The 27,045-nt window shown below is 51.5% G+C and overlaps 1 protein-coding gene across 1 annotated transcript in view; it reads left to right on the top strand.

Moving 5' to 3' along the window:
• SNAPC1 (small nuclear RNA activating complex polypeptide 1) overlaps nt 1-27,045 on the top strand; it is a 171,003-nt gene that overhangs the window by 119,227 nt on the left and 24,731 nt on the right. The window contains exon 9 of the mRNA XM_086937944.1: nt 3,206-3,280. Coding sequence (XP_086794070.1) covers nt 3,206-3,280 — 75 coding nt within the window. The remainder of the gene's footprint in view (nt 1-3,205; nt 3,281-27,045) is intronic.

Genomic DNA, 27,045 nt, shown 5'->3' with positions numbered 1-27,045 from the left:
CCAACCCATTGTTCTTTTGCTCACCATACCTTTAGACTCAACCATTTGCAAATGATCAGTCTTGACCCTTCACCAATAGGAACAGTCCAGACTGAACTGGCAAGCTAGGTCCTCTCTGAATAGGAACACAAGCAACCCAAGTCTGGTTTCACCCTGATTTGGGCTCCTCAGTCAGGTGTAGTTTAGTTCCAATGGCACAGAGAGCAATGGACCCACGTCTAGCCATATCCTTGGCCACTTAGGGCGTTACATCAAACACACAAAAAGGTGATGAGAGGATGCTTGCAATAAATCTAACCACAGGTAATCGCTTGGGGTAATATTCCAACCCTTTGTTGTTTTGCCCACTATACCATGTCAGATGAAACCCAGCCATATGCTAATCAGTCAATCTTGGTGTCAGTACATAAACGCCAATCATAAGGTTCAGGGTACATGGTGTTTACTAGTAGGAAGTTGTGGAAATAGCACACAGTCTCATTTCTGGAATGTGATTAATGGCAATTGCATGCTAATGGCAAATACACATTTTCTTTACTTTCATTGAGAATGTTTGAGGGCAATATGTCAGAGTGAAATACATGCCGGCTGTTATAATAAATTGCAGATTTCACTCCATCCAAGCTGTGAATCTCCATCCTTGAATAAATATCATTTAGTTGAACCTAAAATAAGTTGTTTATGATTGATAAAGAAAATTATCCCATTTAGGTCACATGACTCCAACTGGTGAGAAGATCTTAGGTCCCCTGCATTGCTGATCCCACCCCATCAATCTTCAGTGGTTAAAAGGGATGAAGCAGGACACCACCTTTTCCATGTCGCTGCAGATCTCTACTATGGTGGGCCATTGCACTGTGAAGAAATTCCTTCCCGTCCTTCCTCTGGAGGCTAGGAGAGTGGTGATTCACACGCTGATCACCTCACGCCATGACTTCGCCTACACCCTCTTTAGGAGTTGGGGAGGCGCTGGTGAATTGCCTGCAGTTGGTCCAAAATGTGGTGGCTAGGCTTCTTTTGTATTACCTAGATGTTCTTCGATCTGGTTGGCCCTGAAAGCCTCCATTGGCTGCCCTTTAGGAAAAGGATCCTATTTAGAGTCCTGCTTCTGGTTCATGTGGCAGTGCACTTAGCAACCCTGGCTATCTTGCAAAGAGATTTGTCCAGTATTTCCCCATCAGAGCACTGCGTTCTGCCTTCAACGAGGTGGCACAGCTTTCTTTGTTCGAGCTGCTAAAGCTTGAAACGGGCTGCCCCAGAAACTTCGTCCGATTCCCCCTTAAGATTATATTCCGCAGAAAACGTAAAACTTGTTTTTTCTCTGTGGGGCAGTAAGGCTGGTGTTTTTTCTTTTTTCGAGAGGCGTACTACGGGGCTCCTCCCATTAGCACAGGAACACTCCTCGGAGTAGATACACACTCTACAAATCTCCCATCCGTTCATTCATTCATAAGTGCCATTTGTCACTATCATCTGCACCTTCTTGCAGCCTCCATCACCAGCCCACATTTGAAGTTTATTTACAACTTCCTGTGCTGATAGCTTAGCTGCTTCTTACTACTTCCTTAGCTCCTAGATAACATTGCGTGAATGAAATATAACTGACATAACTGATTGCCAATTTCGATGACTACGGATAATAGGGATATAGCAGAGAAGTTGCTCGTCCTAATCTTGTAAGAGAAACCTCTGCAGGCATAAAGTGGGGCAGGCTCAGTGCATACTTATTTTCCTGTCTGTATCTGCAGCAGCAGGCATACATTAGAACAAGGCTTGGCTAGGTAGAAGAATATTCTTTTCTCCCATCAGCCTGCACAATTCCCATACAAGTGGGCATGGGACGGAGTTGGTCTGCACAGGCAGAATAATTCCTTTTTCCGGCAGCTGCGGCCAGATCCTCATAGGACCGATGCACATCCGACCAGGTGGATGCCTGTCCCTTTAAGGACAGCTGCCAGAAATTAGGGACTGGTTGGATTGAAGTGTGAATAAAGCTGCTCCCTCATTTTTAACAAGGTGCACACAAATACCAGCACAAATGGAGAGATGGGTCATTTTCTATTAAAAAATATTGTTAAAGCTATTTGGAACATTTAGACCTACATCAACTACAACTGTTTGAATCGGTGGTACTTGAAACATCAATTCTGTCCCTGTAATTCACCCCTTGATCTCAATGATAGTTCTGGGCAGATACTGTTTTGTTATCTATTTGGCATTTCTTCTTAACCCTGTATTGTGTTGCTTTTTAATGTAGTTTTTTTTGGTTCAGGAGTCCGGGATTCAGTTGCTTTCTGATAAATAATTGAATATGACAAACCGCATGATGAATGATTTACATTTGATATAAAATAGTCCTTTGTGCATTCCAATTGAAGCAAGCTCCTTCTGAAAGGCTAAACAGCAAATCGTAGTACGTTAAGGTACTATTATTCCAGTGGAAGGAGCCAAACCCCTCTCTGTATTTTTTTAAAGAATTGGTAAAAATGCATCTTTGCATACAGCTATGCAGTTAAGCCAGACCTAAAAATAAGTTACCTGGTATTACTTGTTGTAACATTTCTCCATTGTTGGTAGCATCTATACGACCTTGTCAAAATTGAGCATTTCCTTTTGGAATGATTCAATACATCAACAATCACCAACAGCGGGATTCCACAATGTTTGATGAAATTCGGTTGGATTATAAGACTTATTTTGACATCATTCATTTGATTGTCACTATAAGCTCCAAATGAGAACTAAGTTAAATCATATGGGAAGTTTATTTTCTAGACATTTTACCAATAGTGGGGTACCATATTTGTTAAACCTGTAGGTACATATTTTCTTGCTGTTGTTCGCAAGGCCCATGAACCGGGTCCCAATTATCAGAGCTACCAGTAATGGATCAAGCAGTGTTGTGTGTAATGTGCGCTATAGTTGGATTGTGGAAATAATTAACATGATAATTTATCAAGACTTAATGGATACTCCCCAATACATCTAAAGACTGAATACATTTTGTGAAAGTGCTTTGATGTCCCCGTAATGGCTGCCATTTCAATGTGGCAAAGATACTAACAGTGGAGACAACTAGTTACGTCCATGAAACCTTTTCTCATGCTGTATGCAAAAATGTGCTGTCAGTCACCTTTGCAGTCTAGAGTCAAGAGCAAATGCTTAGCAATTAAATCTTTAACAACTAACTTTGTCCACTGTACAGTTTCAGATGAAACGGACATCCGTGGGAGTGTGAGTATGCCAGTAATTATAGAAGAAGATACTTCCAGTGAGAAAGGTATGGAAGCAAATTAGTTAATTCATTGATGTTTCATTCTGTAGTACTGCCTTTCTTTTTTTGTGCCTTCATGAAAAAATGGTATTATTATTTTTTTTTAAACAGATTTTATTCATTTTTCTCAATGCTCACAAATACATCCTTCTCATGTTCTCACGAATAACATACATAGGTGCGTAAGCTATCAACCCTATGGGCTGGCAACAACTCATAGTCCTGCATCGTGTCAGAGCGTCCGCCTCTTCATCTTCATCTGCACAAGGAGAGTTGTTCAGCTGGTGCAGCAGACTTATCCATATCCCCTTGTGTCGCCGCCGTAAGGTCCCATCCATGCTACCCTAGGAGCATGCTTACATTGTCTTCGCCAACTCACCTGATCAGGCAACTAAAGCCGCATTCCCCCCGCCCCAACCTATTCCCCCCCCCTTCCCTGGTCCCTTTATTAACCCCTCCCCTCAGACATGTCGCTCTCCCTAACAGCACACTCATTGCACAATATGCACTCCGGGCACTTCGTTGGATTCCCTATGGCAGTAATCAGTGCCCCAGCCAGTAGGGTGCATCTAAAGTAATCGTTCCCCCGCTTGTCGGCCCCACCCTTACATCTGTGGTTGCGTACCCATGTAGAGAAGGGGGTCCTTCAGTCTCGGGGAGATCAGCCGTCGTTGTCAGTCGGGGTTTTAAGAAGATCCACCATCGCCACCCAGGCCCTCGCCGTATCCAGTAATTTATCATTGTCTGTTCTCCGAGCCATCTGAAGCCGGAGAGTCCCCTCGCAGTCCGCCATTTGATGAGCTCCCGCAGCCAGCCCACAGCGTTTGGGGCAGTAATTGCCTTTCAATGGCTAGTAATTTCCCTTTTAGCTAGAACGAAGCCCAAATCCAGAAACTTGCTGGTGGTTTTGTTACAGGTAGTGTGGGGGAACCAATGCAACAAGCAAACACCTGGAGTTAACTGTAGCTCTCGTTCCGCCACCTCTTTCAGCTTTGTCAGGACCTCCTCCCAGAACCTGCGGAGTATCGGGCAATCCCAGAACATGTGTATGAACGCTGCATTTTTCAGTCTGCAGCGTGAGCAAGCGCGCGAGAGCCGTAAAACTCGATTTTGTGAGGGGTGAGGTACGCCCGATGAAACACATAGAATTGTATTAGCTGGAATCTCGCATTCCGGGAGCATTTCCATGCTCGTTCCAGCAGCATCTCCCATGGCTTTGCCTCTATTGTTAGCCCCAGATCTGTCTCCCATTTAGTGCGCAGCCCTTCTAAGGGAGCCCCGGACCCCTGTGTCAGTCTCCTATACAGGCAAGTTACCGCTTTAATCTTATCTGCGGAAGTGACCACATACTGGCAAGGGAGGAAAGTCTGTGGTTCCGCCATTCCCTTTTTCCAATGCCGATGCACAGCAACCGTCAATGCCGCATGCAAGAGAAAATCCTGGGCAGGCAGTTCATGTCTCTCAATGAGGTCCTGAAATGGTAGGAGGGCACCATCCTTGTACAGATCCCCAGTGGTGGAGATCCCTACTTCCTCCCACTCTCGCAGTCTCTGCCAGTCCCCCCCATGAGGCAGCTCCTTACAGAGCCACACCAGAATCTCTGGCGCCCACGCCGGGCCTGCTTTATTTCGACGTAGGGCTCTATTCCAGCATTGCCGCAGCACCCATAAAACTCTGGGCACCTCTCTTTCGCGCATCGGAAGCTGGAGCAAAATCCTGGTCAAGTGGCGAAGTCTCAAGTCTCTACCTCTCTGGTCCTCTTCCACTCCCAGCTTCCCCGCCAGCCACTGTGCGAACCACTGGAATTGAGCCGCATGATAATATGCCTCGAAATCAGGCACTTCAAAGCCCCCCTCCCGTCTAGGGCGCATCATAGTATTCAGAGCCACTCTACACCTCCCTGAGCCCCACAGGAAACTCGTAACCATTGAGAATAGCTGGGCAAAATATTTACCAGGCACCCATAGTGGGAGTGTGCCAAAGTAATAAAGCAGACGAGGCAGGGTTATCATTTTTAGCAATGCCACTCGTCCCGCAACCGACAAAAGGCAGAGACCCCCAGAAATCAAGAGTTAGAGGCATGTGGGCTGCTGAATTCATATCTGTGCATAGATCGCCGCCTAGTGTTGGGTCCGGATGATTGCACATTGTTGTCCTGGAAGAGTCTTCGAAGTATCAGGAGATAGGTGGCTTCTCCCCCGGACTACAGTGCGCATGGGCATCCTCTCCATCCTTAGATTGTTTTTTTCCGCCATTGGGTTCGGATCTACTTTTCTTTACTCAAGTTCGGAAACTTTTCTAAAGGCCAAAAGGCCTTCGGGGTCGTCGGTATTGTTTCGATCGGTGCCGAGTTCTTGTTCCAGTTATTCCTGAGCAGGACGTCGAAGAGAGCCGCGTGGCCTTTTCGACACCGGAGGCCGATCGTCGATGGAACGGAGCCAGTTCAAAAAATGCACCCTTTGTAACTCTAAGTACCCGCACATCGATGTACACCCGGTGTGCAACAAGTGCTTATCACCAGAGCACAATGAGGAAACTGTCTAGCTTGTGCTCCATTCAGGTCGAAGAAAACACTTAGACTCCGACGTGCAGCGAGGCAAACTATGTCGAAGCCAGCGCCCGACCCGGTGAATATCTTCGACGAAGAGGACGATGAGGTCGGCGAGACTGAGGATCCAGAACAGCAGTCGGATCCCGGTTCGGAGCATGACTCCAACTATTATGAAGACGACGAAGAGAACGTCGAAGATGAAAACGTCGTCGAGGTAAGGGATGCCGTATCCCCCATCGGAGCCGTTGATGACGACTCAAGCGATGAACCAGGCCCAACAGTGGATACGGGGCCCCTATACAGACACTCAAAAACTTCCAAGGGCTCAGGTCGAGGCATCGCCAGAAGGCATTAGCCAAGATCATGAAAAACATTCTATAGCCCCGCGTCAAGAATATATCACATGAGCCATCGGTCCAACTACTTAAAACGAAACCAAAAGCCATCGAGTCCAAAACAAAACCGAAACTGCTGAAAACAGTCCTCGGATCGAAAAGCTCGAACCCATCGGAGTCGACCAAGAAAGAAAGTGTTGACGACCCTGCGGGGTCAAAAGTAAAGAGTGTCGAACCGAAGATCGGTGCGCTAAAGTCCACCATTAAAACCAAGCACGCCGAACCGAAGAAGTAGACGTCGACAGACAGCGACACAAACAAAAGACTCGAGTCTCGGAAGCTTCTCGATCCGAAGCATCAAGTCGACAGGCCCCAGCTCGTCAAAGGCCTCTAGTCAAAATCCAAAAGCGCCTCAAAGGAGCACGTTGAGTCGAGGCAGAAGAGCGCGCCTCCAACGCCACAAGCACCGAAGTCGACGCAGGGCCAAAAACTTATTGGCGAAACGGCAAAATCGGTCGGGCCTCCATCGACGCCGGCCCCAAAGAAGGTCAGTCTGTCTAAAGACACTATGCCACAGATAAAATTCGGACTGCCCCCGACTGCACGCCCTAAGGCGCTCGATCCAAAACCTGGGGTCGAAACACCCAAAAAGGTGTCATTGGGAAAAAGGAGTCATCCTCTAGAAGAGGACGTTATGTACCAAGAGCCCTCATATGATGACCAGTCGAAGCTACATATCGACTCCGAATCTGGTAGACTTACTATTTATCAAAGGAAGATCAGGTCAGAAAATCCTCTGGAATCATACAAAATTCCACTCAAGAAGAAAAGGGATTCTTCAACATCACCTGTCCTTTTTGAGACTGTGAGGTACCATGGCCAGGGCACTTCTGCATACTCACCCACACCCACTACTGAGGATATGGGGTATGACGATGATGAGCAATATAATTAGCCTACGGACACGGATCAGGATGACCAGACTCAAGCCTGGACAGACCCTGCTGACCAGGGGGAGTCACAAACTATTCCGGATACTCCTTCTTACCCCGTTAAAACTTCACCAACAGAAGATACAGCTGCGTTCAACGCTTTGATTGAAAGGGCAGCACAAAATCATGATGTGGACATGCATGCTGACCCAGTTGAAGAGGACTTCCTGTTTGACACTTTCTCCACTTCAGAGAAATCTGTTAAAACTTTGCCAATGCTAAAAGGTGTCCTTAAACACGCCGGGACATTTTCAAAGAAACCACTAGAGCAAGGGTTATTAACCCCAGAATTGAAAGAAAATACAGACCGGCGCCTGTGGACCCTACATATATTAAGGGACAGCTGCCATTAGACTCTTTGGTGGTCTCAAATGCTCGTAAGCGCGCCAACTCACAAACTACGGGTGAGGCTCCGCCTCCAGGCAAGGAATCTAAAGTATTAGAAGCTTCTGGTAAAAGGGTGGCTGCTCAAGCAGCTAATATCTGGAGAATTTCTAATACACAGGCCCTATTAGCCAGATACGATAGGGCGTATTATGACACTCTAGAGCAACTGCTGCAACATTTGCCTGAGGCCTACAAGGAGGGAGCAGAATTGCTAATCCAGGGGAAACTCCTATCCAACGCATCCATTAAATGTGCGCTAGACGCAGCAGACAATGCAGCCAGGGCCATTAACACAAGTGTCATGCTCAGGAGACCTGCTTGGTTGCGCATCTCTGGGTTCAAACCTGAAATTCAAACCACATTATTGAATCAGCTTGTAAACCCTGATTTTTTTATTTGGTCCTGATGTGGACACAATCTTAGAAAAGATTAAAAAAGACACAGAGACAGCCAAGTCTATGGGTGCCTTGCAGTCCCAACAGTTCAGAGGGGGTTCCTTTCGTCGCTCCAGTAACAGGGTCGCTACACGAGGCCAGGCATCACAACAGATTCCATACAATAAACGGAGCACGCAGACCACCTATAATAAGAACAATAGAGGTGGATACCGTGGCAACAGCAGCAGAGGACGAGGGAATAACAACACCAGATCCTCCGCCAATACTAAACAGTGACGCCTTGTCACTGCCCCCGGACCATGTAACACCGGTCGGGGGGCGATTACAACAGTACCTTCCAGTCTGGGAGAGCATTACCACAGACAGGTGGGTGAGACAACTTATTCAGTATGGCTATTGTCTAGAGCTAACTTCCACTCCACCCAACATACCCCCAAGACACCGTCCTATGTCCGCAGAGCACATAGACTTATTGCAGCAAGAAGTTATCAGCATGCTGCAAAAAGGGGCCATAGAACTCGTCCCCATACAGGAACAGGGTACAGGGGTATACTCGCTGTACTTCTTAATACCCAAAAATGACGGGTCTCTCAGGCCAATACTGGATCTCAGGCCCCTAAACCAATCCATCTTATCAGAACATTTTCACATGCTCACTTTTCAACAGGTTCTGCCATTGCTCACTCAGGGAGACTTCTTCGCAACACTAGACCTAAAAGACGCATACTTCCACATACCAATACATCCTGCACACAGGAAGTATCTCAGGTTGACCATACAAAATCAGCACTACCAGTTCAAGGTACTACCTTTCGGGGTGACAACAGCCCCCAGGGTGTTTACCAAGTGCCTAGCGACGGTAGCGGCGCACCTGAGAAGAAACCGTGTCCATGTCTACCCCTATCTGGACGACTGGCTCATCCAAGCAGTCAGTCCAGCAATGTGCCAGCCACATGTCTCTCACTATTCCCCTCCTGCACAGCCTCGGATTCTCATTAAACTACGCAAAGTCTCATCTCCAACCCGCTCACGTACAACAGTACCTAGGAGCGACGATAGACACTCTGGTAGCAAAGGCACAGCCAAACTCAGCAAGAATCAACAGTATTCAATTACTGATACAGAAATTCAGACCCCAACAGTCGCTCCCAGCACGGGTGTTTATGCAGTTGATAGGCATGATGGCCTCCTGCATCTTCATAGTCCCTCAAGCGAGACTACACATGCGTCCGCTTCAGGAGTGCTTAGCACGGCAGTGGAACCAGGCTCAAGGACAATTAAAAGACCTAGTGTTGGTGACCGGTCGCGCATACAACTCTCTGCATTGGTGGAACCCACAAAACCTTTGCAATGGACGACCGTTCCAAGAGCCTGTACCACAAATAGTGCTGACGACGGACGCATCTCTCCTGGGCTGGGGAGCGCCATGTCCTCCATTACACATACAGGGACTATGGACGACACAGCAAAAGAAGATGCACATCAACCTGTTGGAACTGATGGCAATCTTCATGGCAATGAAGGCGTTCAAGGTACATTTGTGCAACAAAGTCGTGTTGATCCGGACGGACAACATGACTGCCATGTACTACATACAGAAGCAGGGAGGGACACACTCTCCACAGTTGTCACACCTAGCGCAAAGCATGTGGAAGTGGGCCATTCAGAGAAACATCTTTCTCATGGCGGAACACCTCCCAGGCAGGGACAACCAGATGGCGGATCTGCTCAGCAGACACAGCCACCAGATGCACTAGTGGGAGATACATCCCTCAGTTCTACAACCGTACTTCCAGCAGTGGGGTCACCCAGAGATAGACCTGTTCGCCACAAGGGAAAACGCAAAATGCCAAAGCTTCGCCGCCAGGTTTCCACATCCGCAGTCTCAGGGCAATGCGGTTTGCGTACGCTTTTCCCCCAGCCCCGCTCATACCACTAGTGGCACGCAAACTGCGACAACACCCCATGACACTCATCCTAGTTGCTCCAACGTGGGCGAGGCAACCATGGTACACCACGTTCCTAGAACTTTCCGTGGTGCCTCATCAAAGGCTGCGATTAACACCCAGTCTTTTAACGCAGAGCCATGGAGACATTCAGCACCCAGATCCGCAACAGTTGAACCTTGCGATCTGGCTCCTGAAGTCATAGAGTTTGGTTACCTAAACTTGCCTCCTGACTGTATGAATATTATCAAAGAGGCAAGAAGACCTACAACCAGAGCATGCTATGCGGCGAAGTGGAAACGTTTTGTCATCTATTGTACCAATAATGACATAAATCCGCTAGATGCATCTACTCAAAGCATCATATGTTACCTGTTACACTTACATAGATGCAATCTAGCCTACAGTTCCATACGTATACATTTATCTTCAGAACAGGCAACACCTTTCACTCTTCAGAGTACCTGCTATTAAAGCTTTTATGGAGGGACTCAAACTAGTGATTCCTCCAAGACACCCACCTTCACCTGTCTGGAACCTCAACGTGGTTCTAACCAGACTGATTGGACCACCTTTTGAACCTCTACACTCGTGTGAGATTCAATTCCTAACGTGGAAAGTGGCTTTCTTAGTGGCGATTACATCACTTAGGAGAGTTAGTGAGCTACACGCCCTAACTATTCAGGAGCCATTCATACAAATTCATGCAAATAGGGTAGTGCTACGTACAAACCCTAAATTTATGCCAAAGGTGGTATCCCAGTTTCACATCAATCAGACTATCGAACTGTCAGTGTTCTTCCCAAATCCAGATTCAGTGGCAGAAAGAGCTCTACATACCCTGGATGTTAAAAGAGCTCTCCTGTACTATATAGACAGAACAAAACCTTTCAGGAAAACTAAGCAACTGTTTGTTGCCTTTTCACCACAGCACAAAGGCAACCCCATTTCAAAATCAGGTATAGGCAGATGGATTGTTAAGCGCATACAAATTTGTTATCACAAAGCTAAACGCACATTAACAGTTCCCCCAAGAGCGCACTCCACACGCAAGTTAGGTGCATCCATGGCTTTCCTGGGAAACATTCCTCTAGAAGACATATGTAGAGCAGCCACATGGACTACCATACATACATTTACCAAACACTATTGCGTAGATGTACACTCCAAACAGCAAGCAGTTGTAGGACAGGCTGTACTTAAGACTCTTTTTCAAGCTTCTGCAGGTGGCACAGGCAACCACCGCTAGGGGGGAGACTGCTATACATTCTATGCACAGATATGAATTCAGCAGCCCACATGCCTTGAACGGAATATGCTACTTACCAGTATGCATCTATTCTTGGCATGTAGGGCTGCTGACATTCATATCGCCCTTCCTCCTCCCCGGTGCCTGTCGCAGTGTAGCACTCAGAATTATTCTATAGCATGGACATCACTTACTGTATCCTACTCCATCCCTGCCACAATGGCGAAAAACAATCTAAGGATGGAGAGGATGCCCATGCGCACTGTAGTCCGGGGGAGGAGCCACCTATCTCGTGATACTTCGAAGACTCTTCCAGGACAACTATGTGCAATCATCCGGACCCAACACTAGGCGGCGATCTACGCACAGATATGAATGTCAGCAGCCCTACATGCCAAGAACAGATGCATACTGGTAAGTAGCATATTCCTTACTCTTGGTAGTTCTCCGAGCCCGCCCCACGTTACCCTCAAATAAATCAGCAGCCTCATGATAAATTCTGACCCCTAGATAAGGTAGACATCTGCCTTCCCAACGCACATCTAGCCCCTCAGGAGGATCGCCTCCGCCCCACGTACCGGAAAGATACAGGTCTTAGTCCAATTGACTTTGAGTCCTGCCATTCGTCCCAGGCTCTCCAGTAATTCCCGAGCACCCCGTAACTAGTCCGCAGCATTGGCAAGGAACATTAACAATTCATCAGCATATAGGGCAATGTAGTGCATCTGGCCCATCCCCTCCAAGCCCCTGTAGTGCCTCCCTGTCCGTATACGGGGGAGGGGCTACATTGCCAGGGCGAACAGGAGGGGAGACAGCGGGCAGCCCTGTCTCGTCCCCCTGGCTGTCGAGTGATTATACTGAATCTTCGTCCAGGCCACAAACCCTTCGCCTAAACCAAACACCCTCAGGACCCTAAACCGGTATGGCCACGCTAAGCTATCAAAGGCTTTTTTAATGTCTATTGATAATACACATGCCTCCTCTCCTTCTGCCGCCGATTCTGCTGTATATTCATGGCCGTGTTCCAGGTAGGAATGAACCCGGCCTGGTCTCCATGCAACAGAGTGGTCATGTGTGCCATCAGGCGGCTAGCCAAAATACTTCTCAAGATCTTGTAGTCAATATTTAACATTGCCAGGGGGGCCATATGCTGTTTGGACCCACTCTGGCTTGCCCGGCTTGAAGAGGGACACGATCACTGCCTCCCTTGTCGAGCCAGGTAAAAATCCATATTGTTTCGACCGATCGTAAAGAGTCGCCAGTTGTGGGGCCAGCAGATCCACGTATGTAACGTAGAACTCAGATGGTAACCCATCAGTACCCGGTGTTTTGTTCTTGGCCATATGCTTTATAGCCCCCCTGACCCCTCTCAGCTCCACTGGACGGCCCAGGCTCTCTGCGTCCGCCTCCTCAAGCCGAGGCAGGTCTATATCTAGGAAGTCCCCTTCTTCCAGCTCTCTGGGGTCTAATCTGCTGCGGTATAAAGTAGTATAGTATTTCAGGAACTGCATGTTAATGGCTTGCTGTCCATAGTGTTGTGTCCCCCCATCGTCCCATAATTCCAGGATTGGTGTACCTCTGCGCGGCGGATTTGCCAACCAAGCTAACAGCGCCCTAGATTTATCCTTTTCATCATGCGCTCTTGTCACATATGGCTTCCTGTGTGTCCTCCCGCCCACGTCTCTCCCTTTCTTTCTCCCTGAGTCGCTGCTCTGCCAGCTGCACTTCACTCACTAGCGTTCTACGAACTCCCTCCGCGATGTACCACCCGCGTGACACTACTTTGAATGCGTCCCACTTGTTATGCAAATTAGAGGATGCATTAATGTTATGCTGAAAATATTCCTCTTTGGCAGTACCTATGGTCGTTCGGAAGACATGTCCCTGAATAAGGCGAACACAATTCAGGGACACCAAGAGAGGGTTATGGTCAGAGATTGTCCTAGCCAGGTACTCACTCATCGTAATCGTCATGTGGACATCAGGAGAACACAGTATTGCATCCAGCCGGACGTGCAGCTCATGTACTGCTGAAAAATAAGAGTAGTCTCGGTCCCCAGGGTAGTGAGCCCTCCAGTTGTCTATCAGCCCCCAACGCGGCTGCCAGTCTCGTCTAGCATCTGCAACCCTATGAGTGGGGGCGTCAGGAAGCGGAGGATGGGAGCAATCCAGGTCTATGTCAGTCAGGCAATTAAAGCCCCCCCCCCCCCCCAGAAGTACAGGACCTGTTAGCTCCCCCGCTAGTTTCTGTGATAGCTGTGCAAGGAAGGCAGACTGGTCAACATTGGGAGCGTATATGCTTTCTAGCGTAATGTCACGCCCATCAAGCCGCCCCGTTACCACTGTGAATCTGCCGTCTGTGTCAATCACCTGCCTAACACACTTGAATGGCACCCCTGCCCACACCTGTATTAAGGTTCCCCTGGCATAAGCTGAATAGGTAGTGTGGACACCTGCCCCCTCCAATTACGCTGCAGTGCCACCCCCTTCCCCTTCGTCAGGTGGGTTTCTTGTAGTAGTGCAATTTGCACTCCTCTCCGAACTAGGTAGGCATATATTTTGTGCCGCTGACCCATAGTGTGCATCCCCCTTACATTCCAAGACAGAACTTTAAGTCATATGGGGGTGGCCATGGATCCAACTCTTGCACGCTTGCTTCTAAGAGACCCCTAGCGACATGTCTGACCCTCCCCCGTCCCTCCAAAACTTCAAACTTCACCCAACTCCCACGCTGTCAGCGTAGTGACGTCAGGCAGTTCCATGTCTGACAGTCCCTGGGCGCTACCTGATCTCGGACTCTCCGTTCCGCTTTTCTCAATGTCAGTGTTGTTACTGGTCGGACTGATCTCGCCCAGGCTAATGGCCGCCACTGCTTGAACCGCACTGTCTCGTTCCCGATGCCGATCCACTGGGGAGGCAGGCTTCTGCTTCAGCGGTGTGCCAACCTGTCGTCCTCGGGGCGAGTGCGTAGCTGCGCCTCCGCGGCCCTCCAGCCAATCTAACGCCGCCTGCGGTGTAAACAAGAAGTGCGTTTCCTCATAAGCTGTCACCCACAAGCGGGCCGGAAACAGCATGGCATAGTTGACGCAACTTTCGTTCAACAGCCAGAAAGGATGATATTTGGCGTTGGACCTCCCTGGTGTAGTCCAGAAATATCAGCACTTTACTGTTCCCAATCTACAAGTTCTGTTGCTCTCGGGCCCTCTGTAGAATGAAGTCTCGGTCACGATAGTGCAACAGTCTCCCACCATCAGTCGAGGTGGTGCTCCAGGTTTAGGCGGATGGGCCGGGACTGTGTGTGCTTGCTCCAGTGCATAAAACGTGGAGAGACCTGCCGGCACTACCTCTGTTCTCAGCCATGTATCTAGGTACCGGACCGCATCCGCCCCCTCTTCGCGCTCCGGGACTACCACTATGCGGAGATTATTGCGCTGCGAGCGCCCCTCGCTGTCCTCCGCTCTAACTTCCAGCACTTTGACTCTTTGCGTCACAGCCTGCAGAGAGTGCTGCAGAGCGGCCACGGTATCCGGGATATCTTTCATGGTGGTTTCGTTGGTCGCCACTCGTTCTTTGAGCTTCTGGTGATCGTCCTTCAGTAGGGTGAGATCCGATCCAATGGCATCCATCCTCTTCTCCAGTGCCTGCTGCGAGGCCACGATGGCCTGCATGATTTCTCCCAGTGTAGGGTCCCCAGGCTGCCCCAGTCTCCGTCTCCCAGTGTCAGTGTCCTGTCTTCCGTGAGCTGCTCCGATGCGTCCAATCTCCGCACTTCAAACCCTTTTTTCTTTGACACCCTACCCATTGCGACCACCATTCGCGACTGCCGCCAGAGGTATCAGGAGAGTCCAAAGTCCCACTCCTCATCAGCAAGACAGCGTTACCTTTCTGGAGACCATAGCCGCAGACACCGCTCCAACCTTGCCTTGCGTCGCTCTGTCAACCACCTGTCCACCACGGCCAGATCCGTACGTCCTACACGGTATTATGATGTGCTCTCTCTCACCAATGCAGGTCTCTAAGGGCAAGATTCTCGCTCCTGCAGTAACTCTTCGGGTCCTTTACTTTCCCCACCACAGGTGCATGTAGTAAGGTTGTGCAGACGAGCGATCGCAGTCCGGCCTCCTCCTGCCAGCTGTGGACCAGCACCCCTCCAAGAAGATTCGTGCTGTGGGACTGTTGGGCATCAAACAGCGGGACCCTGCGCAGTGTCTCTGGTATGTCGCCTACAATGCTGTGGTCTGTCTCGCCTCTTACCCGATCCCACTGCATATCCACACCAGTCCACGTGTGTCCGTCTTCCAGCGTCACCAGTCAAGGGGTCTCTCAGCCAGGCTTTCCAGGGTCTTCTTCGCTGTCGCCGCTTGCCTGCCGAGTAGCGCACAGGTAATGCTCAACTTGTCCCCACCCCTCTGCCGTCCAAGCTGAGCAAGCACCAGGGCCCTCGCGCACCTTAGGGGCGACTCTCTCTGCCGCCAGTCATGCCCGCCATTACATGCCTCCTCGTCGCAGCCGAATTCTGGGGAGACAGATCAATACCTTCAGGGTGCCACGCTGTAATCCCCAGAGAACTTCCCCAGGGAAACATCCAGCTCTCAGTCTCCGCACGTATTCTTGCCCCTCCTTGCACCAGTGTGTGACTCCCAGTACAGCGTCGTCAATACTCAATCAGTTATATTGCAGTCTGCCGCGCCGCTCCTCCAGTCTCTCGGCAGCCCCACGGCTGGCTCAGCGGCTCTTAGTTGCACTCCCCGCACCGTGCCAGTTCCGCTTACCTTCAGCCCACAGGCGCCTCATGCAACTGCCCTCCAGCGCTATTGATCAGCAGTTCTCCTAGCCAGCACCGATACCCAGGCAGTGGTGCTGGCTCTCGGGATCGTGGGCAATAAAGGCTTACCCCCGGTTCCCGCCGAGAAGTGTGGGTTCCGTCCAGGGGTTACTGGGCGCCCCTCGGCACAGCTCTCGCCGCCTCCTCCGCTGTTTTAAGGTCAGGCAACAGTGCACATTCGGCGAGAAAATGTTCGCCCGAGGTCGCCGCCGCTGCGAACTCACAACATATGGCGCAGGTGAGTCCCGGCACCCTCACCCCCGCTGTCGCTAGATTCCAGTAGTTGTTGGGGGCCTCGTGCTGTTCAGGAGCCGCAATTTCCGCCGCCAACCTCAGCCACCATTTGTTCCTTGCTGCCGCGGGTGGGCTCAGGTGGAATAAACGTCAATTTCTCCTAGTTGCCGCACTTCTGCGCTCCGAGATCACTCCCAGAGAGGCACCCAGTGCTCCGCTTAATCTGGAGTTGCCGGGGGCCTCAATATGACATCAGGAAGACTTGCTTTGAGGGGTAGCCATGGCGGAGCTCCGAGGTACCCGACCAGCTACATCGGCATCAAGCCACGCCCCCTCACCCCCCAATTTTTTTTTATAATCATTCCCTACTGGCTGCCCAACTCACTAAGAATCCTCAGCTCAGACCCATCACGAGACATTTTGTTTTGGTTTGTATACACCAACATGCTGCCTTTTTAAAAATTTCGGAATGGTTTAAGATGTATTAAAACATACAGCCCCATCGGCACATTGAATGAGATGGCTCCCCACGAGTATAATCTTACACAGAAATAAGTGTCAATTGTCAAAGACAGATTTTCCTATTTACAGAAATGGAAAGTCCCGGTTGTGGTAAGGCTACATAACTAAGTATTGCACATTTCGTTCTTTGCTTTCCATCTAGAAACTAAGTCCAGTGGAAATACAATCCGATTATAATCATCTAAATTTCCAGTCATCTGGAGAGAGTTGACATCTGCTGATTAAGGCTATAATGTGGCAAGTTGTTGGTGGCGAGATCGATGTGCCATTTTTAGGTTTTGTCTGGCGAAAGCTGCGCTCTGCGCAGCTTTTTCGCGCAGGTGAAAACCTAATGAGTATTGTAGTGTAGTTTTGAACGGCTCCCGTCATTTATTGGCTAGCTCCATAAATGGAGCCTAGCCATTGGACGATGGGCCTGTCCGTCAATGCCGGACCAGATTCGGGGGCGTTCCCGAGAATTTTTGGCTTTTGGCGACGTCACGCTACGTCAGCCAAAAGCCGAGAACGCCCCCGAATCTGGTCTGCCATTGAAGGCACCCGGAAGAAGTCCAGGTGAGTGCTTGCTTTTTTTGTGTGCTTTTAACCGCTGCCTCGGGCTCCCGTTCCCGCCCCCCTACCGCTGCCTCGCTCTCTGTGTCTCAGCGGCCCCGTTCCCGCCCCCCTACCGCTGGTTTGTGACAAATCTCTTTCAGCGCTCCCATATGCCGCACGCCACGGCTCTCCCGGGCCAAATGTTTTTTCGTTAAAGTTCTCTCTCCCAGTCTGATAATAAAAATGCATGCCTGCACACTAGAGCGCTCCTAGTCTGAAACTGTACCACAGTTTATCCCGCTTTGCCCCCTCCTGCCTGCGCGGGCTGCGCATGGGGCCGGGAGGGCTGGGAGAGCAGGGCAGCTGCGAGCGCTGGCCGAGGGACCGGAGATACGGGAGCTGCTGCTGAAAGTGGGCGTCCGAGCCCTGCTCTTCAGGTCTTCGTGTGAGTACCGGGAGGGAGGGACTCACTGCTGTGGGGAGAGGGAATACTACGGGTATGAGTGAGTGAATGAATACGTCTGAAGTCGCTGCTCAACAGCTGGATTCACTCAAGGAGCGAGTGAGACTAGAGAGGGGCAGTGCGACGAAGGTGAGACTGGGGCCACTGCTGTGGTAAGTAGAGAGCGCAGACACCTAAATGACACAGAGGTAGGCAGTGAGAGTGAGACTCGGTTCCTGGCGGGCAGTGAGAGTGCGACTCAGGGACTGGTGGGCAGGGGGAATGAGACTCGTGGGCTGTGAGAGTGAGACTCGGGGCTCTCATGGGCAGTGAGAGTGAGACTCCCCCCTCCCGCCCGCTGTCCGTGTCTTTGCCCCCTCTCGCTCGCTGTCCGTGTCTTTGCCCCCTCCCACCCCCCCCCCGTGTCTTTGCCGCCTGCTGTCCGTGTCCGTGTCTTTGCCCCCTCCCGCTCGCTGTCCGTGTCTTTGCCCCCTCCTGCCTGCTGTCCGTGTCTTTGCCCCCTCCTGCCTGCTGTCCATGTCTTTGCCCCCTCCTGCCTGCTGTCCGTGTCTTTGCCCCCATCTGCCTGCTGTCCGTGTCTCAGCCCCCTCCCGCCCCCTCCCCGTGTCTTTGCCGCCTGCTGTCCGTGTCTTTGCCCCCTCCCGCTCGCTGTCCGTGTCTTTGCCCCCTCCTGCCTGCTGTCCGTGCCTTTGCCCCCTCCTGCCTGCTGTCCGTGCCTTTGCCCCCTCCTGCCTGCTGTCCGTGTCTTTGCCCCCTCCTGCCTGCTGTCCGTGTCTTTGCCCCCTCCCGCCCGCTGTCCGTCTCTTTGCCCTCTCCCGCCCCCTCCCCGTGTCTTTGCCCCCTCCCGCCCCCTCCCCGTGTCTTTGCCCCCTCCTGCCCGCTGTCCGTGTCTTTGTCATTGCCCCCTCCTGCCCGCTGTCCGTGTCTTTGCCCCCTCCTGCCTGCTGTCCGTGTCTTTGCCCCCTCCTGCCTGCTGTCCGTGTCTTTGCCCCCTCCTGCCTGCTGTCCGTGTCTTTGCCCCCTCCCGCCCCCTCCCCGTGTCTTTGCCGCCTGCTGTCTGTGTCCGTGTCTTTGCCCCCTCCCGCTCGCTGTCGTGTCTTTGCCCCCTCCTGCCTGCTGTCTGTGTCTTTGCCCCCTCCTGCCTGCTGTCCGTGTCTTTGCCCCCTCCTGCCTGCTGTCCGTGTCTTTGCCCCCTCCTGCCTGCTGTCCGTGTCTTTGCCCCCTCCCACCCCCTCCCCGTGTCTTTGCCGCCTGCTGTCCGTGTCCGTGTCCGTGTCCCCTTTCGCTCGCTGTCCGTGTCTTTGCCCCCTCCTGCCTGCTGTCCGTGTCTTTGCCCCCTCCTGCCTGCTGTCCGTGTCTTTGCCCCCTCCTGCCTGCTGTCCGTCTCTTTGCCCCCTCCTGCCTGCTATCCGTGCCTTTGCCCCCTCCTGCCTGCTGTCCGTGTCTTTGCCCCCTCCTGCCTGCTGTCCGTGTCTTTGCCCCCTCCCGCCCCTCCCCGTGTCTTTGCCGCTTGCTGTCCGTGTCCGTGTCTTTGCCCCCTCCCGCTCGCTGTCCGTGTCTTTGCCCCCTCCTGCCTGCTGCCCATGTCTTTGCCCCCTCCTGCCTGCTGTCCGTGTCTTTGCCCCCTCCTGCCTGCTGTCCGTGTCTTTGCCCCCTCCTGCCTGCTGTCCGTGTCTTTGCCCCTCCCGCCCGCTGTCCGTGTCTTTGCCCCCTCCCGCCCCCTCCCCGTGTCTTTGCCCTCTCCCGCCCCCTCCCCGTGTCTTTGCCCTCTCCCGCCCCCTCCCCGTGTCTTTGCCCCCTCCTGCCCGCTGTCCGTGTCTTTGTCATTGCCCCCTCCTGCCCGCTGTCCGTGTCTTTGCCCCCTCCTGCCTGCTGTCTGTGTCTTTGCCCCCTCCTGCCTGCTGTCCGTGTCTTTGCCCCCTCCTGCCTGCTGTCCGTGTCTTTGCCCCCTCCCGCCCCTCCCCGTGTCTTTGCCGCCTGCTGTCCATGTCCGTGTCTTTGCCCCCTCCCGCTCGCTGTCCGTGTCTTTGCCCCCTCCTGCCTGCTGTCCGTGTCTTTGCCCCCTCCTGCCTGCTGTCCGTGTCTTTGCCCCCTCCTGCCTGCTGTCCGTGTCTTTGCCCCCTCCCGCCCGCTGTCCGTGTCTTTGCCCCCTCCTGCCCCCTCCCCGTGTCTTTGCCCCCTCCCGCCCCCTCCCCGTGTCTTTGCCCCCTCCTGCCCGCTGTCCGTGTCTTTGTCATTGCCCCCTCCTGCCTGCTGTCTGTGTCTTTGCCCCCTCCTGCCTGCTGTCCGTGTCTTTGCCCCCTCCTGCCTGCTGTCCGTGTCTTTGCCCCCTCCCGCCGGCTGTCCGTGTCTTTGCCCCCTCCTGCCTGCTGTCCGTGTCTTTGCCCCCTCCTGCCTGCTGTCCGTGTCTTTGCCCCCTCCCGCCCCCTCCCCGTGTCTTTGCCGCCTGCTGTCCGTGTCCGTGTCTTTGCCCCCTCCCGCTCGCTGTCCGCGTCTTTGCCCCCTCCTGCCTGCTGTCCGTGTCTTTGCCCCCTCCTGCCTGCTGTCCGTCTCTTTGCCCCCTCCTGCCTGCTGTCCGTGTCTTTGCCCCCTCCTGCCTGCTGTCCGTGTCTTTGCCCCCTCCCGCCCGCTGTCCGTCTCTTTGCCCACTCCCGCCCCCTCCCCGTGTCTTTGCCCCCTCCCGCCCCCTCCCCGTGTCTTTGCCCCCTCCTGCCTGCTGTCCGTGTCTTTGTCATTGCCCCCTCCTGCCCGCTGTCCGTGTCTTTGCCCCCTCCTGCCTGCTGTCCGTGTCTTTGCCCCCTCCTGCCTGCTGTCCGTGTCTTTGCCCCCTCCTGCCTGCTGTCCGTGTCTTTGCCCCCTCCCGCCCCCTCCCCGTGTCTTTGCCGCCTGCTGTCTGTGTCCGTGTCTTTGCCCCCTCCCGCTCGCTGTCGTGTCTTTGCCCCCTCCTGCCTGCTGTCCGTGTCTTTGCCCCCTCCTGCCTGCTGTCCGTGTCTTTGCCCCCTCCTGCCTGCTGTCCGTGTCTTTGCCCCCTCCTGCCTGCTGTCCGTGTCTTTGCCCCCTCCCACCCCCTCCCCGTGTCTTTGCCGCCTGCTGTCCGTGTCCGTGTCCGTGTCCCCTTCCGCTCGCTGTCCGTGTCTTTGCCCCCTCCTGCCTGCTGTCCGTGTCTTTGCCCCCTCCTGCCTGCTGTCCGTGTCTTTGCCCCCTCCTGCCTGCTGTCCGTCTCTTTGCCCCCTCCTGCCTGCTATCCGTGCCTTTGCCCCCTCCTGCCTGCTGTCCGTGTCTTTGCCCCCTCCTGCCTGCTGTCCGTGTCTTTGCCCCCTCCCGCCCCTCCCCGTGTCTATGCCGCTTGCTGTCCGTGTCCGTGTCTTTGCCCCCTCCCGCTCGCTGTCCGTGTCTTTGCCCCCTCCTGCCTGCTGCCCATGTCTTTGCCCCCTCCTGCCTGCTGTCCGTGTCTTTGCCCCCTCCTGCCTGCTGTCCGTGTCTTTGCCCCCTCCTGCCTGCTGTCCGTGTCTTTGCCCCCTCCTGCCTGCTGTCCGTGTCTTTGCCCCTCCCGCCCGCTGTCCGTGTCTTTGCCCCCTCCCGCCCCCTCCCCGTGTCTTTGCCCCCTCCCGCCCCCTCCCCGTGTCTTTGCCCCCTCCTGCCCGCTGTCCGTGTCTTTGTCATTGCCCCCTCCTGCCCGCTGTCCGTGTCTTTGCCCCCTCCTGCCTGCTGTCTGTGTCTTTGCCCCCTCCTGCCTGCTGTCCGTGTCTTTGCCCCCTCCTGCCTGCTGTCCGTGTCTTTGCCCCCTCCCGCCCCTCCCCGTGTCTTTGCCGCCTGCTGTCCGTGTCCGTGTCTTTGCCCCCTCCCGCTCGCTGTCCGTGTCTTTGCCCCCTCCTGCCTGCTGTCCGTGTCTTTGCCCCCTCCTGCCTGCTGTCCGTGTCTTTGCCCCCTCCTGCCTGCTGTCCGTGTCTTTGCCCCCTCCCGCCGGCTGTCCGTGTCTTTGCCCCCTCCTGCCTGCTGTCCGTGTCTTTGCCCCCTCCTGCCTGCTGTCCGTGTCTTTGCCCCCTCCCGCCCCCTCCCCGTGTCTTTGCCGCCTGCTGTCCGTGTCCGTGTCTTTGCCCCCTCCCGCTCGCTGTCCGCGTCTTTGCCCCCTCCTGCCTGCTGTCCGTGTCTTTGCCCCCTCCTGCCTGCTGTCCGTCTCTTTGCCCCCTCCTGCCTGCTGTCCGTGTCTTTGCCCCCTCCTGCCTGCTGTCCGTGTCTTTGCCCCCTCCTGCCTGCTGTCCGTGTCTTTGCCCCCTCCCGCCCCCTCCCCGTGTCTTTGCCCCCTCCCACTCCCTCCCCGTGTCTTTGCCCACTCCTGCCCGCTGTCCGTGTCTTTGTCATTGCCCCCTCCTGCCTGCTGTCCGTGTCTTTGCCCCCTCCTGCCTGCTGTCCGTGTCTTTGCCCCCTCCTGCCCGCTGTCCGTGTCTTTGCCCCCTCCTGCCTGCTGTCCGTGTCTTTGCCCCCTCCCGCCCCCTCCCCGTGTCTTTGCCCACTCCTGCCCGCTGTCCGTGTCTTTGCTCCCTCCCGCCCCCTCCCCGTGTCTTTGCCCCCTCCTGCCTGCTGTCCGTGTCTTTGTCATTGCCCCCTCCCGCCCGCTGTCCGTGTCTTTGTCCCCTCCTGCCTGCTGTCCGTGTCTTTGCCCCCTCCCGCTCACTGTCCTTGTCTTTGCCCCCTAAAAAATCGGTATTTTTGTTTGGGTAGTGTGTTGCTGATAGTGTTATTGCTATAGCAGTTTACTACCTCCCTTGTTGTATACTCTCACCTGTGGCTCCGGCCTATAACTGAAGGGAGGGAAAAGAACAGCTGTTATGGCCCACAAGCAGGAACGCCTTATATCGGGGTCTAGTCCACTGGTTTTCCACATGTATATCATTCTAATTATTTGCTCTACTGGTTTGTTGTGTGTTTAAGTTCAGAATTTAAAGTGTAAAAATACAGGAGTCCAAGGTGACAGTACACGTGAGATTTGTTGAAGGTGTAATGCTTTTCTAATTGGTGTAGGATTGCGGCTTTGTAACTCATCTGTGCGCATTGAAGGCACGGGTCACATTAGTATTCCGTGCTGTAATCCTGTCTTTAGCCGCTTGTGAAACATAAGGTTGGACTGTACATTTGGAAACCTCCACCCTGAAATAACTGTGTGCAGACACGGAGATCTCGGGAGCCACTACAGCCGAGTAAGACTGACCTAATCTGTGCAAATGTGCAGAGTACGCAAATAATTTATTGTTTTGAAAAGCAAACACACTATTTTGCTGATTTGCTTGTATGTAAATGATGTACAGCCTTGTGTTTATGAAACTGCCTCATCTGTGCAGACTAATGTTGATTCGTGGCCCAGCTTCTTCTTGCGCGTGGAACAGTCACAGGGATGGTGTTAAAATGTAGTCTGTCTTTGTGGTGGGCAGAAACAGACGCATCAGCCAATAACCTCTCCTTCACTTCAACAGTGATTTGTTATTATTATTATTCTTGTATCATTACGAACTCTCGTCCTTTTCATTTACGTGACCCCCTTCTATTTGCCTGTAACTACGCTTGGGCTCGGGCTTGCAGTGTGTGTGGGGGCTTGCAGTGCGTTGGGGGGCTAGCAGTGTGTGTGGGGGCTCGCAGTGTGTGGGGGGCTCGCAGTGTGTTGGGGGGCTCGCAGTGTGTTGGGGGGCTCGCAAAGTGTTGGGGGGCTCGCAGTGTGTGGGGGGGCTCGCAGTGTGTGGGGGGGCTCGCAGTGTGTGGGGGGGGGGCTCGCAGTGTGTTGGGGGGCTCGCAGTGTGTTTGGGGGGCTCGCAGTGTGTTGGGGGGGCTCGCAGTGTGTTGGGGGGGCTTGCAGTGTGTGGGGGGGGCTCGCAGTGTGTGGGGGGGGCTCGCAGTGTGTGGGGGGGCTCACAGTGTGTGGGGGGGTTCGCAGTGTGTGGGGGGTTCGCAGTGTGTGGGGGGCTCGCAGTGTGTAGGGAGGCTCTGTGGGTGTGTGAGGGGGCTTTGTGTGTGGGGGGCTCTGTGTGGGTGTGTGTGTGGGGAGGCCTCTGAGTGTGTGTTGGGGGGCTCTCTGTGGGTGTTTGTGTGTGTCATTTGCGAAAGATAAAGCTAGTGGCATTGTAAATGACAATGCCATTTATTTATGTTAAAAAAACATAAATAACAATATTGTCAAGAGCAATGCCAGTAGCTCAAACTTTAACAAAGGCAAAACCATTGCATTGTAAATGCTTGTTCAAATATGTTGTCTGACCTGAGAAGACTCTATCTTTTGATCTTTTCCCTAGTTAAGATCTTTTCTGTATATAGACATACCAGAAGTAATGGGCTGTTGATGTGGAGGGATAACTCCTCTGGAAACCAGTTCTATTTTTCAAGTTGTCACTGCATCAGGCTCCCTAACATCTCCTGCTTATGTGATTCTGTTACTTAATATAGGATAGTTTAAAAAATCTTCCTACATTTTCAAACTTCCACATGTTCGTCTCATGAACAGTTCCCTTCTTTCTTCTACTGATATAATTTGTTAATAGACTAAACCCCTTATCGAAGAAGCAATGGCAAATGTACCTCAACTGGGTAGAAAGAGAGCTACTGCTTCATCAAGCAAAAGTCTTGCATGCTCAGCATTGTATGTCTTCTTGCAAATTAGAGAAGGGCATGTGAAAGAATTGAAGCACATCCTCTTAGGTAATTATTAAAAATCCAAATATCTTTTTTCTTTTAAACTTAAGCTAAATCTGCGTTTTTTTTCTTCCAAATTATCCGGGACCTGTGGTTTGAAGAAAAACAGTTTTTAACCCCTGTCGCTAGTGCATCTTGCTTGAAACATAAAGATCTTGCCAATTGAGTAGGTTATCAACTGCACTTGTATTGACAGTTTAAGGTATTTAATGAAATATCCGGGTTTGAGAAATGAATGTAATGCAGGTATATATATATTCATATATTTACATGTTTTTAATAATATTACATTGCTGTTATTTTATTTAACTTTAAGCTGTTTAGTCCATTAGATATAATCATCAGCCCCTTTAAACAATTTATAAAACAGTTAATCCTTTCCCTTTTAAACACAGTAAAATGTGTCACATTCTTTAAAACTGCAAACTTTCCACACTTCTTTCAAAATCGGCAGTTTATATTTTTTATTTTGTACATTTACAGTCATTCTAATACCACAAGATCATCCTTCTGAAGTTTAAGTATTATGAAAGTATGATAAAGAATTGCCCAACGAACTGCTGATTACTCACCGTAGGAGGAAAAGCGTAAATCAGATGAAAATTATACAAAGATGCACAAAGTGCACAGCCTTTCTTTAGGTCATTTTGCACAATAAACTTCCAGATGCATTCGCCATTTATTTCAACTTGCACATGAACACAATTTCCTGAGTGCTCTAGTAGTTTGGCAACACATAAAGCATAAATATTATGCCTCATTGTGCACCAGTCAAATGCAGCAAGTAATTCCATAGAGCATTGGCATAACTGTTCTGTAGTTGTAGTGGATTTCCGTACCAAAAAGCAAAAAGGCGACAATACAGCTCTGTTGTGCGGAGACCTGGTCTAAATCCACCCTGTTCCTAAGGAACAATCAACTCCTGAGCTAGTCCATTCTCACGTTGCCTTGGCATCAGTTTGACAGAAACATTTGCAGTAGGATAGAAAATTGTACCTTTACAAGTCTGGATGAGATCGTTCTCAAATCTTATAGTAGATTATCATATTTTCACCACTCCAAGAGTCTGCTACCAGCCCTCTCTCATTTACCTAGATGAAAGTGGTTTTTGATTTGTTGTCCACCATTCAGGGTGAAGATGTATAATGGACACTGGTATTTGGGCTGTGCCGAGTGCCTGACTAGGTTTAAAACTTTCTGTAATTGTTTTTAGCTTTAGAAAGTTAAACCAGTTCAAGCAGGCCTCTGTGCATTGGAAATTCGGTCATCCTGTCGTCCACCTCGGAGCCCTTAAACCAGGTCACCTAACATGTTGTCCTTTACCTCAGACAAACTGGAATGATTTGACGTTCAAAATAGCTTCAACAGGTGATTCTGAATCAACAACCTGTTGCATGAGAAACAACCATTCCTCATTGTGCCACTTTATTTTGTCTGTGTTCTTGAACAAGCCCTTGTTAAATTGGAGATATTTCTTTACTGACAAACTGGAGGAATCTATTGTGTGTGTACACATATTGCTATTCTATGGTATGCTCTTTTCTTATGGATACTTCAGACCTCAGAATCCTCACCTTTTAGAATATCCCCAGGTGCCAGACTGAATCTGGAATATTTAAACAGCAATGCAGCAATGAATGGAGCTGCTTATAGCGCTACCTCTGCACACCAATATTACTTCTTTTCTGTCTGCACTTTCAGACATGGATCTTTTCCCTAAAAACAAATCTGACTCAGAGTTCAAGGGAGTCATGTCCCCTCCAAAGACTCAGGGATTTAAACCTTGCCGGGACTTTTGTGACAGACCCAAATTAGGGTTGTGCCTTTGTTGTTTGAGTGCAGGGCAGGGCTTGAAGTCATGCAGGGAGTGCGCCCTCATGAACCTCAAGGCGATCCACAGTCCCAAAGAGAAGCTGTTCATGGCGAAAAACCAGAAGAAACTGTGCAAGTGCCACTCCCGCTTAAAGTTAAGAGTGCAGGCTTCTTGCTTACTTCCAAAGCTATTCCCATGACATGTCCTAGTCATGGGGAAGTCTTTGATTAAGACTAAATCCAAGTCAAAAATTGAGATGAAGTCGAGCACAAATCACCCCATCTCGCCTCTCGGACTCCAGGAAAGTCATGAGTAAGTTAATGTGCCACGATATCTCACAAAGGAGCAGAATCTGCAGCTCCTCTTTATACACCTCAAATTTCGAAGGCTGTCGGCGTTGTTGCAGTAAATTCATACCTTTAGGGAAACCATGTTGTGCTTTCGGAAGAACTGCAGGAGCCTCCATTCAGGTTATCGTAGCGGATCCATGTTCTGCGCTGGCTGTGTTCCTTGAACCTACCTCGGGTTCCGCTCTGACCTTCCATTCTGATACCAAGTTCTGTGCCAGTCTCTTCTACATCATCACCAGTACCACCACTGCCAGAAGAGGACTTTTCACCAATGGTAGTGTCCGACGCCAAACCAAGCTATTCTACTTTGGCACCCATGGTCTCTAGTCAGTCTAACTTGGATAGAACATTACCTTTGCTACGTAGCCGTATCGGGTACTCCATCAGCTTTTTGGGACTGACTCTGATCAGAGTCGGCCTTATGGAAATGACACTGGGGAGGATGGAAATTAATTTCCCCCACATCAAAACAACTATTTGTGTATTAGACTTAAAAG

This window comes from Lissotriton vulgaris, chromosome 9 (genome assembly GCF_964263255.1).
Source record: "Lissotriton vulgaris chromosome 9, aLisVul1.2, whole genome shotgun sequence".
Lineage (NCBI taxonomy): Eukaryota > Metazoa > Chordata > Amphibia > Caudata > Salamandridae > Lissotriton > Lissotriton vulgaris.
The sequence above is the reverse complement of the archived record's forward strand: the minus strand, read 5'-3'. Positions and strand labels throughout refer to the sequence as shown.